General features: G+C 38.1%; 1 protein-coding gene across 1 annotated transcript in view; it reads right to left on the bottom strand.

Moving 5' to 3' along the window:
- Window positions 1–8,780, bottom strand: part of LOC142865701 (uncharacterized) — a 97,055-nt gene extending 88,275 nt beyond the window's left edge. Inside the window, exons 1-2 of the mRNA XM_075998897.1 lie at window positions 8,747–8,780; window positions 7,160–7,199 (exon numbers count right to left, since the gene is read on the bottom strand). Coding sequence (XP_075855012.1) covers window positions 7,160–7,199; window positions 8,747–8,780 — 74 coding nt within the window. The remainder of the gene's footprint in view (window positions 1–7,159; window positions 7,200–8,746) is intronic.
- Between the last annotated feature and the right edge of the window lie 9,867 nt (window positions 8,781–18,647).

An 18,647-nucleotide genomic window follows, 5' to 3' on the forward strand; every position in this document is an offset into this window, starting at 1 on the left:
TGAGCACAGACCCGAGCCGCGCGGCAGGCGCCATATTGCCTCCTCCTCCCCTCCGCCGACCCTACCCGCGGCTGCCCAGAGAGACAATACAGCCACCAGCCGGAGGCACCTCCAGGGAACGGGACCTTCCCGTTTGGGACCCCGCCCGCCCTCCCAGGTGCTGCTGGCACCGTGTTCCCAGGAAAACGGTGCCGACTCAGAGGCTGAGAGACATAGACCCAGCTTGGGCTCCCTGTGGGTGAATTAGGACCGGAAACCCTCTCCCTGGTGGGAATACAGTTTGAACTCTGGGACCCAGAGGTCGGACCTGCAGACCAGATCCCCTGCACCGAGGGCTAGCATTGCCGGGGGCACAGAAGGATTATAGGTGAACAGCCGACTGAGGTCTGTGTGCCTCCAGGGGCGGATCGGGCGGAACGGCGTCCCAGGAGGAGGCTGTGCGCCCAACCCAGGTGGCGTTCCTGTGCAGGGAACCTCCCCGCCGGCATCACAGTCCGGGGAGGCCTGGTGGCTTGTGGTCTGGCCTGCTGGCAGAGGCTCAGGAGTAGCTGCGGAGTTGGGGAGGGTAGAAAGAAGCGAGGCCTGCTGCAGACTGTGGGTCTCAGACAGCCCCACCCCCACACCCAGACTTTCTGGCTGAGCGGGACCATTCCAGCCCCGCCCTGACAGCAGAGAACAGAACTTTGACCCCTGCTAACGGCCTGAGGGCAGGCTTACCCAACCCAGCTCCGCCCAGAACGAGAGCTGATAACAGGACTCAAAATCAACACCATAGCCTGTTCCTCCAAGCAAACGTCACCTACTGACAGGGACAGCATCTTGCACAGCCTTTCCACGGCACCCACTGACTCAATATACAGGGAGTGGTCCAATTTCACCCACAGGCACCACCTAACGCCTCAGAAACTAAACAAGGTGTGTGAATACCCAAACAATAACCTAAGGAAAGAAACAACAACTGATCGACATGGGAAGAAATCAGCGAAAGAACTCAGGAAATATGAAGAACCAAACGGAAAACACACCCCCAAGGAGGAGCACCAGCCCCCTAGAAACGGACACCGACCAAAATCAGGCAACCAATATGACAGAAAAGGAATTTCATATGTGGATCATAAGAACACTCACCCAGCTGCAACAACAACTCAATAACCAACACCAAGAAAACACAAAAAACCTCCAAGAAATGGAACAAAGGTTCAACAAAGAGATTGACACAGTGAAGAAAACTTTAACCGAAGTCCTGGAGATGAAGAATCAACTCAGAGAACTACAAAATACTGTGGAAAGTCTCAAGAACAGGGTAGATCAAGCAGAAGAAAGAATCTCAGAGCTTGAAGATAACACCTTCCAATTAAATAAATCAGTCACAGAAATACAGCAGAGAAACAAGAGAAAAGACCAAAGTCTACAAGAGCTGTGGGATTATGTGAAAAAACCTAACGTGAGGGTCATAGGTTTAGCCGAAGGGGAGGAAGACAACACTCAAGGGCTGGACAAGCTTTTTGAAGATATAATAGAGGAAAATTTCCCAGGCCTTGCTCAAAATCTCGATATACAAGTTCAAGAAGCCCAGAGGACCCCTGGGAGATTCAATGCAAACAGGAAGACGTCACGTCATGCAGTCATCAGACTGACCAAAGTATCAACTAAAGAGGCCCTTCTAAGAGCTGTAAGACAAAAGAAGCAAGTGACATACAAGGGAAAGCCAATTCGAATAACATCAGACTTCTCTAATGAGACTTTACAAGCAAGGAGAGACTGGGGCCCCATTCTCACTCTTTTGAAACAAAACAATGCCCAGCCTAGAATATTATTCCCTGCAAAACTAAGCTTCATATATGAAGGAGAAATAAAAACATTCGCAGACAAGCAAAGGCTCAGAGAATTCACCAAGACAAGACCAGCCCTACAAGAAGTACTTAAAACAGCGTTATGCACGGAACATCATAATAATAATCCACGGATATAAAAACAACCAAAACCCAAAGATATTAAAGGCCAGATATTACAATGGCTCAAGACACAAATCATAGCAACAACATCCAACCCAACAGAATGATCAGTAATCTACCTTACCTATCAGTTCTCTCAATAAATGTGAATGGCTTAAACTCTCCACTCAAGAGACATAGGCTGGCTGAATGGATAAGAAAATACAGGCCAAGTATATGCTGTCTTCAGGAAACACATTTAACCTGCAAGGATGCACATAGACTAAAAATAAAAGGGTGGAGATCAATATTCCAAGCAAACAGAAGCCAAAAGAAGGCTGGTGTGGCAGTTCTAATTTCAGACGATTTAGTTTTTAAGCCAACAAAAGTAGTAAAAGACAAAGAGGGTCATTATATAATGGTGAAGGGCACAGTCCAACAAGAAGAGATAACAATTTTAAATATATATGCACCCAACTTAGGTGCACCCAGATTCATAAAGCAAACCTTACTGGAGCTAAGCAAATGGATTAATAGCAACTCCATAATCGCCGGGGATTTCAACACCCCACTGACGGCACGAGACAGATCCTCCAAACAGAAAATTAATAAAGAAATAATGGACTTAAACAAAACTCTAGAACAATTGGGTCTGACAGACATCTACAGAACATTCTACCCAAAATCCACTGAATATACGTTCTTCTCATCAGCTCACGGGACATTCTCTAAGATTGACCATATCCTAGGACACAAAGAAAATCTCAAGAAATTTAAAAAAATAGAAATCATACCATGTACCTTCTCAGATCACAGTGGAATAAAACTAGAAATCAACCCTAACAGAAACTCACATTTCTACACAAAAACGTGGAAATTAAACAACCTCCTACTAAATGATTACTTCGTAAATGAAGAAATCAAGACGGAAATAAAAAACTTCTATGAAGAAAACGACAATGGAGAGACAAGTTATCAACTCCTCTGGGACACAGCTAAAGCAGTTCTGAGAGGAAAGTTTATCTCCATAAATGCCTATAACCAAAAGGCAAGAAGATCACAAATAGACAATCTAATGAAACGACTCAAAGAGCTGGAAAAAGAAGAACAGACCAACCCCAAACCCAGCAGAAGAAGTGAAATCAACAAGATCAAATCAGAACTAAACGAAATTGAAAACAGGAAAGCTATTCAGGAGATTAATAAAACAAAAAGTTGGTTCTTTGAAAAAATAAACAAGATTGACACGCCGTTGGCTAAGCTAACGAAAAGCAGAAAAGAGAAATCTCTAATAAGCTCCATCAGGAATAAAAAAGGAGATATCACAACTGATCCCAAAGAGATACAAGATACAATTTATGAATACTACAAAAATCTTTATGCACACAAACTGGAAAATGTGGAGGAAATGGACAAATTTCTAGAAACACACAGCCTCCCTAGGCTCAACCAGGAAGAAATAGATTCCCTGAACAGACCAATCTCAACAGCTGAAATAGAAACAGCAATTAAAAATCTCCCTAAAAAGAAAAGTCCCGGTCCAGATGGCTTCACACCTGAATTTTACCATACTTACAAAGAAGAACTACTACCTATCTTGCAGAAACTATTCCACAACATCGAGAAGAACGGAAACCTCCCCGACACCTTTTATGAAGCGAATATTACTCTGATACCAAAACCAGGAAAAGATGCAACAAAAAAAGAAAACTACAGACCAATATCCCTAATGAATATAGATGCAAAAATTTTCAACAAAATCTTAGCTAACCGAATACAGACACTTATCAAAAAAATAATCCACCACGACCAAGTGGGCTTCATCCCAGGTATGCAGGGATGGTTCAACATACGTAAATCTATAAATGCAATTCACCACATAAACAGAAGCAAAAACAAAGACCACATGATCCTTTCAATAGATGCAGAAAAAGCTTTTGACAAAATTCAACACCCTTTCATGATACGAACACTTAAGAAAATAGGCATAGAAGGGACATACCTAAAAATGATACAAGCCATATATGACAGACCCATAGCCAACATCATACTGAATGGGGAAAGATTGAAATCATTCCCACTTAGAACTGGAACCAGACAAGGCTGCCCACTATCTCCACTTCTGTTCAACATAGTGCTGGAAGTCTTGGCTACAGCAATCAGACAAGAAAATGGAATCAAAGGTATCCAAATAGGGGCAGAAGAGATCAAACTTTCACTGTTTGCTGATGATATGATATTGTATCTAGAAAACCCCAAGGATTCAACCAAGAAACTCCTGGAACTGATCAATGAATTTAGTAAAGTCTCAGGATACAAAATTAATACACAGAAATCAGAGGCATTCATATACGCCAACAACAATCTAATTGAGAACCAAATCAAAGACTCAATTCCCTTCACAATAGCAACAAAGAAACTAAAGTACCTAGGAATATATTTAACCAAAGAGGTAAAAGACCTCTACAGGGAGAACTATGAAACACTGAGGAAGGAAATAGCAGAGGATGTAAACAGATGGAAATCCATACCATGCTCGTGGATTGGCAGACTCAATATCATCAAAATGTCTATACTACCCAAACTGATCTACAGATTCAATGCAATACCTATTAAAATCCCATCAGCATTCTTCACAGATCTAGAAAAAATAATTTTACGCTTCGTATGGAACCAAAGAAGACCCCGAATATCAAGAGCAATTCTAGGCAACAAAAACAAAATGGGAGGCATTAATATGCCAGATATCAAACTATACTACAAAGCTGTAGTAATTAAAACAATATGGTATTGGCACAAAAACAGGAATATTGACCAGTGGAACAGATGTGAGAATCCTGATATAAAACCATCCTCATATAGCCATCTCATCTTTGACAAAGCAGACAAAAACATACGCTGGGGAAAAGAATCCCTCTTCAATAAATGGTGCTGGGAAAACTGGATAGCCACCTGTAGAAGGCTAAAACAGGACCCACACCTTTCACCTCTCACAAAAACCAACTCACGCTGGATAACAGACTTAAACCTAAGATATGAAACTATTAGAACTCTAGAGGAAAAAGTTGGAAACACTCTCCTAGACATCGGCCTGGGCAAAGAGTTTATGAAGAAGTCCCCAAAGGCAATCACAGCAGCAACAAAAATAAATAAATGGGACATGATCAAACTACAAAGCTTCTGCACAGCCAAAGAAATAGTCATGAAAGTAAACAGACAGCCTACAGAATGGGAGAAAATTTTTGCATCCTATGCATCCGATAAGGGACTGATAACTAGAATATACTTAGAACTCACGAAAATTCGGAAGAAAAAATCAAATAACCCCATTAAAAAGTGGGCAAAGGACTTGAACAGAAATTTTCCTAAAGAAGACAGAAGAATGGCCAACAAACATATGAAGAAATGCTCAACATCTCTAATCATCAGGGAAATGCAAATCAAAACCACAATGAGATATCACTTAACCCCAGTGAGAATGGCCTTTATCAAAAAATCTCCAAACAATAAATGCTGGCGTGGTTGCGGAGAGAGAGGAACACTCCTACACTGCTGGTGGGACTGCAAACTAGTTCAACCTCTGTGGAAAGCAATATGGAGATACCTTAAAGCGATACAAGTGAATCTACCATTTGATCCAGCAATCCCATTGCTGGGCATCTACCCAAATGATCCAGTGACACTCTACAAAAAAGACACCTGCACTCGAATGTTTTTAGCAGCACAATTCATAATTGCAAGGCTGTGGAAACAGCCCAAGTGCCCATCAATCAAAGAATGGATTAATAAAATGTGGTATATGTACACCATGGAGTACTATTCAGCTCTAAGAAACAATGGTGATATAGCACACCTTATATTTTCCTGGTTAGAGCTGGAACCCATACTACTAAGTGAAGTATCCCAAGAATGGAAAAACAAGCACCAGATATATTCTCCAGCAAACTGGTATTAACTGAGTAGCACCTAAGTAGACACATAGGTGCTACAGTAATAGGGTATTGGGCAGGTGGGAGGGGGGAGGGGGGCGGGTATATACATACATAGTGAGTGAGATGTGCACCATCTGGGGGATGGTCATGATGGAGACTCAGGCTTTTGGGGGGAGGGGGGGAATGGGCATTTATTGAAACCTTAAAATCTGTACCCCCATAATATGCCAAAATAAAAAAAAAAAAAAATTAAAATCATAGAAAATATACCTAGTAAAAAAAAAAAAAAAAAAAAAAAAAAAAAAAAAAAGAATTATAATTATATAAGGTGAACAGAGAAAATAAACTATATTATAGTTTGGGTATTTGGGTATAATAAAGTTGAAATTTTACTCTCATTTTATACTAGAAAAAGATTATTTTAAGTCAAATAACATTAGATATTTTTACATTTAGGAAGAGGATATGCATTTGTACAAAATTAGTGAATCTGACTTTCTGTAGGATTGCCTCTGAAAACGTAGAATTGGAAATCATGATGCAGAAAATATAAATATCTTTCCCTAGTGTTTCTTGCATTCCAGAAACAAATCCCAACATCTTCACTATTCCCCTTTACACATTTCAGAAATGAGGCATCAAAAGGTACTTAAAAGATGGACTTGGTCATGGAGGATCACCCTTATAATCCCAGCACTTTGGAAGACCAAGCAAGAAGGAAGCCAGGATCTTGATACCAGCCCTAGCAACACGAGGAGACTCCATTTTTATAAGAAAATAATAATAACAAAATGGTAGCTCATGCCCATAGATCTAGTTACTTGGAAGACAGAGGTTGTAGGATCTCTGGAGCCCATAGGTTTGAGGTTGCAGTGAGCTATGATCAGCCACTGTACTCCAGAAAGAGCAGGAGAGTGAAAGGCTATCAAAAGATGGGTTAATGTCATGGTCTTCAAAATATACACAGATAGTCATTTAACTCCTAACCAATAGAAATGCTAATAGATAATGTATTCCCTTATAAGCCATGACAAGAAGTTTGGCTCTCACTGAATTCTGAGGAAGATCACTGCATGGGTAGAGTTCTTAGAGAGTTTAAGAGCGTGGGACAGAAGATGTCCTTCTAAAAATCATTTCCAAAGAGCAGAATATTCAAACCCACTTTTTAATATCTGCCTTCCTCCTTGAGTTTTGGTTCTCTAACACTTGTTAATCTGCTTCACTGAATCTCACCTACCTGGATATTTAGCTGTTGTTTCCTCTTTCTTCATAATCCAGGGTTCTATCCTTCGCTCCAGGCATGTGATCAGCTCTGGCTTTGACTTGGCAAGACCTGTTTCATTACAGAAATTTCACATGACTCTTGCTGAAGAGTTTCCAATTACTAATGCAGTACTATCCTTAGTAGAGAGAACATTAGTGAAGAATCTAGAAAATTTCTTTGCGACATATTGCTTTCTCACAGACCCTGTAGAATGATAAAAAACTGATCTAATTTATGACTAGAGCACCAATTCCCACTAGCACCAAATAAATAAGAGTTGGAAATTCTACTCCAAGGTGCAGACAACAATTTTATACCCTGATTTCTAGAGTAACCACTAATCTAGTGTGAAATCCCAACAAAGGGAAAGGTTCAAGATAAAATAAAATCATTAGATGTCTCATGTTATGCACCAAAATCTTCAAATTTTCTTTAAAATATGGATATGAAATTCATTCACGTTGCTTTCCACAGAGGTTGAACTAGTTTGCAGTCCCACCAGCAGTGTAGGAGTGTTCTTCTGTCTCTGCATCCATGCCAGCATTTGCTGTTTGGGGACTTTTTGACTACATTGAGAACTTTTAAATAAGTAAATATATATACACATACATACATACATACATATGTTGAGAATGTAGAGAAATTGAAATGCTGCCATGTTATTCTGAACCTTGGATTCTAATATTATACAAAATAGACATAGAACAGATAAGAAAATAAAAATACAGAAAGAATAAAATGATTTGCATTTCACTGATGATCAGAGATGTTGAACATACTGCAATGAAGTATCACTTATCTCCAGTAAGAATGACCTTCCAGTAAAAAGTCCCCTAACAATAAATATTGGCATAGATTTGGAGATAGAAACACTCCAACACTGCTAGTGGGACTGCAAACTGATTCGGCCTCTGTGGAAAGCAATATGGAGAAACCTCAAAGCGATACAAGTAGATCTACCATTTGATCCAGCAATTCAATTACTGAGCATCTACCCAAAAGATCAAAAGTCATTTTATGAAAAGACATCTGCACTCGAATGTTTATAGCAGCACAATTCACAATTGTGAAGCTATGGAAACAACCCAAGTGCTCATCAATTCATGAATGGATTAATAAAATGAGGTATATGTCTACCATGGAATACTACTCACTTTTAAGAAACAATGATGATATAGCACCTCTCGTATATTCCTGGATACAGCTGGAACCCATTCTACTAAGTGAAGTATCTCAAGAATGGAAAAACCAGCACCACATGTACTCACCAGCAAATTGGTATTAATGGATCAACACTTAAGTGGACATATAGGAGTAACATTTATCTGGTGTTGGGATGGTGGGAGGGGGGAGGAGGGGATAGGTATATACAACGACAATGTGTAAGATGTGCAACGTTTGGGGATTGGACATGTTTGAAGCTCTTATTTGAGGGGGGAGGGGGGCATGGGCAATATAAGTGACCTTAACACTTGTATCCCCATAACATGCTAAAATATAAATAAATAAAATAAAATAAAATTTATTCATGTAAAGTAGAAACTTTTAAGAAACTATTAATAAAAAAAGAATGGCCTTAATGTGGAATAGAAATTCTGTATATAAGTGATCCTCACCAAGGGAGACCAGGTTTCCATAGTTCTCTAACATCACATCCCTATACAAATTCCGCTGATCATTGTCAAGTCTTGCCCACTCCTCTGGAGAGAATTCTACAGCCACGTCCTGAAATGTCACCATCTCCTGTAAAAAGACACATATTTCCCAAGTGGCCATAGAGAGAGTTATTCACTTGACTACAAGGAAAATGAGTTGTGAGAACTGTTTCTGACACATGAAGTACTGGAATTATCCAATAAGATATTCTCTAGCACATTGATATTCTTGAACATATTCTCTTATCCGCTGGAATGAGGATCAAAAAAGATGTATGAATCTGTGTGCATATGATTCTGCTATGGATGATAAAGTATTTAATACAAAATTAAGGGCCCTACTACAGTAATATAAATTTTTGGGTGTTATATTTATATCACATCAATAAATTGTGCATATTTCTCACATACAGGATCATAGAGAGTTAGAAGGTATCACATAATTTTTACAAGTACAGTAAGGAACTGGAGATTTTGTTAAAATACAGCTTCTGATTCAGGCGATCTGGGGTGGGGTCTGAATCTCTGCATTTCACATAATATAACTACTGATAACAATGCTTCTTGCCTAAGGAGAGTATTTTGTCAATATCCAGTAAGTGGTAGACTTTGAATATATCTCAGTTCATCTGAACAGAACACAGATAATATCCCTCAGTTTTCAAAGCAAGCTATAAGAAGAAATTAGAGCTTCTAGATTAAATGTGATGGCTCATGCACATCAGAAAGTAAATCTCCACAAGACCCTTAATGATAAACAAAAAAACAATTAACTTTATATTGGATGAATCTGTCAGAAAGCATGTTAAGCAAGTGAATGAAATTAGCATAACTTTAGCAGAATGAATTCGTGTTAGGCATTGTTGCAAAGAGGAGGATACAAAATCACTGCTGGGATGGATGGCCAACAATATGTAACCATGAAGAATCATCAGATTTATGCAAATTTCAGATACAGATACTTCCCATGTTTTGTTATCTTTAATAATGTATGTAAACACTTTAGCATCATACGGAGCAAGTCTTTTATAGTTTTTGCATAATTTTCTGGTTATCTTAGGCAATCAATGCTTTCTTCTTTCTGAACTTTCCTAATAATATATTACGTAGAGATGATGAAGCATCCAGTTCAAACTTTGAGAGTACTTGTTTCCTTTCCTCACTCAAATCTAAAAACTCTATCCTATTCCCAATGGGAATCTCACAAATTCACACTATGCTATCTTGACCTGTCACGATGGAAACATTTTTAATATTACATGTCATATATTTCTTATGAAACATGGTTATTGTAGTAACAAGCTTGTGGGAGAGAATATACAGCAGGCTCTCTTACATAGGGAGGAAGGATTTCCCAGAGAACCTTGACTACCATAAGAAGAAAAAAAAATGTAGTTACAAAACGTATTAGGCATAAACATCAAAAGTAAAGAAGGAAAGGTTTACAAGTTCAAAAAATTAAACTTCTACAAGGCTTTCTGGAAGAAATAGTGGACACAACCCCTAATCTGGGATACACGTACCTGAAAACCAGCCATTTCTTCTTTCTCTTCTCCTACTCTGAAATGTCTTAGCAGATGAGATTGTGTGGAACAATTAAAATTAAATCTTGAGACTTCCCTTAATGGAGTCAGCACAATTTCTTTCCTTTTTCCACAACACTCACAAGTAGGAGGAACATAAAATGCAGAAGGACTACACTCACTTATTCTTGGTCACAGGAAAGAATCAGCTATGATCTGCTCATTCAGGGAGACCAAAATGAGAGGTTCTCCTGTCTTTTCTTCTGGTTACCTTCTCCGGCTACAGGTGCCAATAGTTTCTGCTACAGGAATTGGAATCTGGGCCACACTGATCTGCCTCTACCAAACCTTAGAGAGCAGAACCTGTGACTTCCCTTGAGAACAAAGGTTAAACTCAATTTTCATGAATATATGCAGGAGTGCTAATACTTGACCCTGGTATCAAATTAGAATTATTTGGAGCACAATTAAAACCACATGGATGTTCCCACCCAGCCCAGCAGGCAGATGATGGTGTTTCTTCAATCTAGCCAGGTTATCCTAATTGAAAGCCTGGGATAAGAGGCAATTACCTTAAAATTGTCTCTGAAACATCACTGTGAATATAAATCATGTGGTACTGTGGGCCTCATTCTAAGAAATATCTGCTGTTGTGGAAGGGGTAGGTTAATTGGGTTCTTTGTCAGGGCACCTTTTAGTGCTGATGTTGCTCAACCTAGATCCATTATTAGTAGCACTCAGGTAGAGACAGCAAGCACAGCATACATACTGCCTTTTGCCCAACACTCATCACAACATATACTTAATTTCCAAAGTGAAGTGAACCATAATGCAATGTCTACTGAGCATGTGCTATGTGCTCAGAAGTATGGTTTGTTGCACTGTGAAGAAGCCTTTACATTGTGTGATGTAATCCTCTTCATACCAGAAAAGGTTAGTAGTAAGTGTCCCAAAATTTACAGAAAATTTTAGATGCAGTGCCAGCCTTTCTTTTCTTCTCACACTACTATAATACAACACTAGACAAGATCTAGAAATTGTTTACACTCACCCCAAAAAGGTCCTTTAAAAGTCAACTTACAAGTCCATGTTGATCTCTTACACTGCAGCACATGTCTCCCCTGAGTTTTTAATACATACTCAATCCAAAGTATGTCCCTGTCTTGTGAATTCCAGGTTGAGGCCAGGTCTAGTTTGGATTGAACTTTTTTATTCTTTGGATTTAAATAGAGGGAAGCAAAACAGGAAGAGAAATTCCTTTTTGGATCATGCTTTAATGCTTTCTGAGGAAACACAGACTTTGGATTCTGAATTCAGTGCTTCAGAGTTAGGTCTCTAGAGAGGCATGGATTCAGTAAAACTCACTGCACATTTCCTGGCATTTGGGCAAGAAGAGAAGGCAGAAAGGGAGTTTATGTGTCCAACCCAGAGTGCATTATCTTGTTCCCATTTGTGTCTGAGCCCCATGGTCACTGAATCCATTTCAGTGCTAAAGATGTGAGATGCATTTAGAGAAAGAAGTACTTATTAGCTATTTGGTGTAATGCTACACCAGCCCTGGTGGCAGATGCAGTGAAAACAATAATTCCCAAAGTAGCTGCTATCAATAGACCAATAAATCTTTTTGTACAATTAAGAATGTGGGTTTATCCAAACCATGTATTGCTGGGGTTTACTGCCAAATTCTATTCATTTTAATAGGTAACCACATTCCTGTACTAGCTTTAACAATATAAAGTGTTTCCTTGTAAGGATTGAATTTTATGGAATAATTTTAATTCTGGAAAGTGTTTCCAAAATATTAAAAGTCAAGAGTCTCCAAATAAGAAAACCTCTCCACAAACTTAAAAGGGAATTAAAAGAAAACACTTTTATTACTGAATTAAAGCAGTATGTGATGTGCACAGTGCCAATCCACTGAGAGATGTCAAAGGCACACATAAAGTCGTTACTTAACATAGCTAAGCAAATCATAACTTTACATACATGTTGTCCAGATAAATAATAATTAGCTTTCAAGAAAGAAAAAAAAAGACTAGACAGCCCTATTTGTCATAACGGGTGCACCGTAAACTTACTTGGTAATTAGTGAGACTCTCTTTGTTTTGGTAATTGGTTAAATTCAAATAAAAATCAAGTGTCTTAAATCAATGCAGGAGGAGATAATTTTGCAACTTAAAGCTAGGTGCTCAATGAAATTATGATCCCATTTTCATATGGAAATTGTGGGATAGGGAACTATCTTCCTTGATATTTCATTTTGAAGAGATGTTTTAATTTCAGATAAAGCATTTCTTTAAAAAACATTTTAAAAATCTTTAAAAAGTATTTACAAGTCTTAGGCAAATAGTTAGGATCTCTGGCTCTTCTTGGTTCAATGGTGCCCTGTTTTGGTGCTGTTCGCAGCAATTGCTCCACCTGGGGAGATGGATAAGGCTGCCATTCGATTTCAGTGCTGCTCCACCCTTAATTCAACCCTGAGCCACTTCTACACCTAAGGAAGGAGGGAATGCTTTATCAATCTAGCATTTCCCTAGCCAAGGCATAATAAGATTTTCAAGGTGACCTAGGGTATCCTAAGGGTAATTAATATGTCATTAGCTTTAATCTGCATTGCAGTTCACCCTCCACCATGAGCTTTCTTAGCGGGATATCCCATAGTGTGATGAAATTTTCAGGACACCTTTTGAATATTTGAAAAGAACCTACACCCCTAAAGATATAAAGTCTGATGAAATAAAATTAATGAGCATGTTACCATTTTAAATTTAAAAAATTAAAACTACCCAAGAACCCGTCAACTCATGAGTGGATTATTAACATTTGGTATATGTATACAATGAAATATTACTCAATTTTAACAAATGACAGTGAGCTAACACTGCTTATATTTTTGTGGATTCAGTGAGTCCTTTATCAGTAGTGAAGTAACACAAGATCAGAAGAATGGACTGCACATGTACTCACCATGAAATTGGTACTGAATGATTAACACTACAGTGCACAAATGGTGGTAGTGTTCACCAGGAATTTAGATGTTTGGGGATAGACCCACATCTGAAAGACGCCTTGATCATCATGGAGCAGAATAGCATACCTCTAACCTTTGCTAGGGAGAGGCAAATATATATAATGCGACTAAAATGTTTATACTCTCATATTTTCTTGAAAGAAAAAAATAAAAATAAAAACCATACATCTTTCCTAAACTTCATAAAAATACCCAATATTGAGTCACAAAGCAAATACAAAGGTCAATTAAGTAATCATTTCAAAGTAAATTCAGGTAAAATTTCAAGCTTATTTAAAAATTATAAATATATCAATAAATTTTGATTTAGTAATTTTATGCCAGGAAGTTAGGGTTATGGTGACTTTAGGGTAAATTTATAATTTAGGAAAAATTGTACATTAAAAAATATAAATTATTATATTGTCTATAATGGTACCATTGGAAGATTACTACATTTTAATAGAGATAATTATGTAAAGATAGCATGGTTCTTCTATTTAGAGGTCTATGAATTTTAAAAATGGCACAAACTGATACTTTGTACCCTTTGATTTTCACTTTCCTAATCCCACTCTCTGTGTTCACCACACTTCCCACTATGAAATCAGCTTCCTTTAGATTCTACATATAAGTGAGATCATACTGTATTTGTCTTTCTTTGCTTGGTTTACTTTACTTAGCATCATGTCCTCCAGTCCAAAACATGTTGTCACAAATGACAGAATTTCATTCCATTTGAAGGCTCATTGTGTAAATGCAGCTCATTTTCTTTATCCATTCATGTGCTGGTGGACACTTAAGCTGCTTCTATACCTAGACTAGAATGAATATTGTTGTAATGAATATGGAAGGACAGATATGTCTTCTACATACTGGTTTTGCTTCAATTGAATATGCATGAAGATATGGGAGTGATGGATCATATGGTAACTCAATTTTCATTTTTGAGGAATCTCTATACTATTTTCTACATTGGCTGTAATGAGAAAATAGATTTTTAAGACTCAGAAGGGAGGAGGGTGATTGGGATTGTTCAATCAAATCTTACCTACTGGGTGAAACCTATATTTGTTGAGTGAATGATACACTCAATGTCCTGAATTTAACACTATATAATTCATACATTCATCAAAAAAAAAACTCTACTGGTACCCCCTAAATTTATTGAAATACAGATAAATTTGGCTGCCATAATTTATATTCACAGCAACAATATTCAAGTGTTTCCTTTTCCCCTCATCCTCAGCAGCACTTAGCATTCTCACATATTGAGAGTAGGCATTCTCACAGGTGTGAGGTAATAGCTCATTATGGCTTCAACTTTCATTTCCATGATGATTAGATAGGTTGAGCATTTTGACATATATCTGTTGACAATTCATTTCTGTCTTTTGAGAAATGTCAATTAGTTTTATCATATCTTTCCCCAAGTAGGCCTAGATAAAATCATCACACTGTGTCTGACATATACATATACAATTATTTGTCAATTCAAAACAAAAATATAGCAAAATAAGTAACAATGACAAAATGAGATGATTGCACAGGAATAAGAAATGGATATTTGATATAGCTCACAAATAAGCCACATTCCAAATATATTCTATTGGAGTACAAATACACAAATGAATAAAAGGAAGAAAATGACCCATTTACATGCCAACTTTCAAGACAGGATCATTTGTTTCTATATATGATCTGTTCTTCAAAATATCTGGCTGTATAGTTAAATGCATATGAATATGTCTCTCTCTATATGGTAAATCCCACCATTTCAATGAATATGTTTCCTTGTTTTAGATTTGGATTTTCAGTGGAAATTTAAATATGGTATATTCCCTATTTTCTAAGAAGAATCCTGAGGGATCCGAAGAGGTTCCCGTTCATTTCATTTTTGTCATGCCCTTTGCCTTTAGTTTCAGTAAATAATAACATTTGCATTTCACCATCATTTACTAAGGAATCATGAAAGAGTTCTAGAATATGACACTTGCCAAATTGAGAGATCATAATCACTGTTGAATTTGAACATGTACTTTTGAAATATTTTTTCCTTAAGTAAAGTTCTAGAAATTGAAATCCTCTCATAATTACAGTAAACATTCTGAAGAAATAAATACAATAAAAAATTCAGTGCTTAGTTACACTAGACACTTTTCAAGTGCTAAAGAGCAACATGTAGTTAAAGGCTACAACTTATACTACAGCATGGATACAGAATATATTCAGTATTGAAGAATGTTCTCTTAGATGCCAAGCAGAAACCAACCACAGGAAGAGACTGTACTGGCCTATAGATAAGACAAACCCACAAGGCAGCCAAACAAGTTTAGCCAAAAAATGATCTACACTCAGGAGTGAACATGGTAACAGAAGAGCAAAATCTACATTCATCCATTGAGGTCATAATTCCTACTGCACTGGAGAAAAGGCTGGAAACAAAACAGAGAAGGCTCCCAGGATCCCTGAGCTTTCATTCTGTTTGTTGTGATTCACACAAATATATAATGGCTGGTAAATGTAACTGTGATGGAGAGGAGTAAAGCAGGGTAATGGAGGGAGAGTTGATGGTGGGGTGGGGTGTGGGTGATGTTCCCCTAGGGAGATCCATTTGAGCAGGGGCCTGGATGAAGGTAGTGAGTGCACTGTGTGAGGATATGTGGATAGAACCTGAGTGTGAGCTTGGTGAGTTGTGGCTCAAGTGGATTGAGCTTGGTGGAGAGTAGAAGGAAGTGAACAGAGGTCAGTAGACAACAGGAATCCCTATACTGTTTATCTCAAACTAGTATCAGTAAACATCTTTGGGGCATGCATCCCTAATTCATGCATATAGAGAGTCTTTATTTACTATTATCAGTATATTAGCAAAGCATCATCACTACATTTAAGGATAAAAGTAAACATCAATCCAAGTTCTAGTAGTCTCTCACTTTACCTCAATGTATCATTTACCTAAGGGATATTAAGTGAGAGATTGTGCTTCTTTATAAAGTCTTAAAATTGCCATAAGGGATTAATTAAATTGGTTCAATTGACCAAATTTTTTCCACTCAACATATAGCAAAGCTTCTTCACAGCAGAATGCTCCTGTAAGCAGTGCAAAAACTTCCATAATCAATCCATTCGAAAGAAGCTGTATAGCATACTTATAAGTACCACCTTTGGGCAAATCAAGCTCCTCTACTTGCTGTATAACTTTGAACAAGTTCTTTATTCTTACTGACTTTCAGATTTCTCATTTGTAAAGTGGGAATTGGACTTAAGTTTTTTCCTGAAATTTGTGACAAGGGCTCCTAAAGGAAACCAGGTAAGTTATAAATAAAGAAAACACATTACATTTTATCTTTGTAGTCAGGCTTCTACGGACTGTAGTTAATTAGGCACAGGAGGAGTTGGAGAAGGAGTTCAGGAAGAAAAAAAAAACAATGTTTGCATAGGTAAAGTAGTAGAAAATGGCATGGTGTAATTAGGAAATCCATTTATTTGTAAATGGTGAGACAGCATGGGTCATGTGTAGGATTCTTCAGCAGTGGCTGCTGCATAGTAGATACTTAAACATTTATGAAAATAACACAGGTGGAGTGATGAAGGAGAGTATGGAAGGAAACTATCAGGAATTAGAGTTCAATACAAAGGAGCTTTATATATTGATTCTGATAGAGCAGAATCTGTGGGGGCTCTGAAGAATTTTGCGGAGGGATTGATGTGATAAAACTGGCCTTTAGCATCCCTCTAGCTAGTAGAGGTGTAGAAGATGGGTTGGAGGGGCCAACTTTCAGAGGGAAAGCATAGTTGGGAACCCATCAGACCAATCAAGGTGGCAGTGACTAGGGCCCTGCTGAGGCTTTGGCATTGATGAAGGAGAGAGATAGTTTCAGGTACTATTAGAGGTGAGATGAAGTGCACGATGGTATTTTTTACTGAGGTAGGAACATATGAAGCAGGTAAGAGAAATATTAAGGAATCAATGGGACTTAAGCCTACTTACCACTTCTATAGGAGCATCGACTATAGTCAACAGTCACAGAGGAAAACGGACAACTGAGTATTGACTTTAGCCAACAGCCCTGATATGAAGGTGCACAGCTGAGGTAGACTTTAGGCGACAGTCAAAAGCTTTTACTTTTACAGCTTTTATCTCTGTAGTTCCAGTGTGTATGTTCAGCAAATAAGTTACTACCAATCTGTGACCTTTTAACAAGTCCTTACTATGAGTGATTATAATTATTTTCCTAAAGCTGCCTATAATTTAAAGCAACCTTTCAGTGCTTAAAAGCTTTCCTCATCACACAAGAGCAAAACGGATTTGTCATCAATGTATAGCACAAACTATCGGGCAGAGTATGAGTGTTGGCAGAGGGCAAGGTTTAAGGGCCAGTAAGCACAGTACCGAAGTGGTTAAGAATATCAAGTGAAGGATATGGCTTCATAATGACTCTTGGGCTTACAAATTCAGAGGATGAATGATTGTGGTGTCTTCTCCTGAGACAAGATGTTCTGAAGTACCACATGGAGTTGTGAAAGAAGGAACAGAGTGAGCCTAGCTTTCCACCTGCTAAGTGTGAGTATAGGTTGCCCAGGGAAGGCAACCACCTTTGGGTGGTAGTTTAGCATGTGGACCTGAAGCTGCATTTTAGCGCTTGTAGCATTTAGGGGGAGCTGAAGTGACAGGACTAGATAAAATTGCCCAATGAGTGTGCACAGTGAAGAGTGGAGGGTAAGTTGTTTTTTTTTTTTTAATCGGGGGAGCAATGCACCTCAAAAAGTTACTACCTGTGAACTTTCAAAGATCTAAAACAATATCAGAAGCCTGATGTAAAACCTCTAGGTTGTTAAAAAGAAACCAAAATACACACACAAAAAACATAAAAACCTTGCAAAATATAATTATTTGCAAAGAAATAGTATCAAAGCCATTCTGTATTTTTCCTACAACAATATTATTGAATCACATTGTGGATGAATTTTAATAATGCTAATATGTGTAATGTAATGTGGAATGAGGCCCCTTCCAAATTTATTATTTTTGAAGTCTATGAAAGAGGTTGGGGTGTGCAAAAAGGTGTCTTCTCTTTCACTGTCACCTGCAACCCCATCCCTCAGCCCCTGACGCCTCCTTCCTGGGGTACTGTCCCCACTCTTACCCATTGTACCAGTCACTACATCTCTCACTTTGGGAGGTGATTTCTGTAATGCTGAGTATAGATTTTCTGGGTTAGAAACCACAAGTAGCTCCTAGTGGTACTTGTCCCACAAGATTTAGTTATCTTTTAATATTTTATCAGCATATTACAGGTGTAAAAATGTTTAAGTAATGTATATGGCC

Source organism: Microcebus murinus, chromosome 31 (assembly GCF_040939455.1).
Source record: "Microcebus murinus isolate Inina chromosome 31, M.murinus_Inina_mat1.0, whole genome shotgun sequence".
In the NCBI taxonomy this organism is placed as follows: domain Eukaryota; kingdom Metazoa; phylum Chordata; class Mammalia; order Primates; family Cheirogaleidae; genus Microcebus; species Microcebus murinus.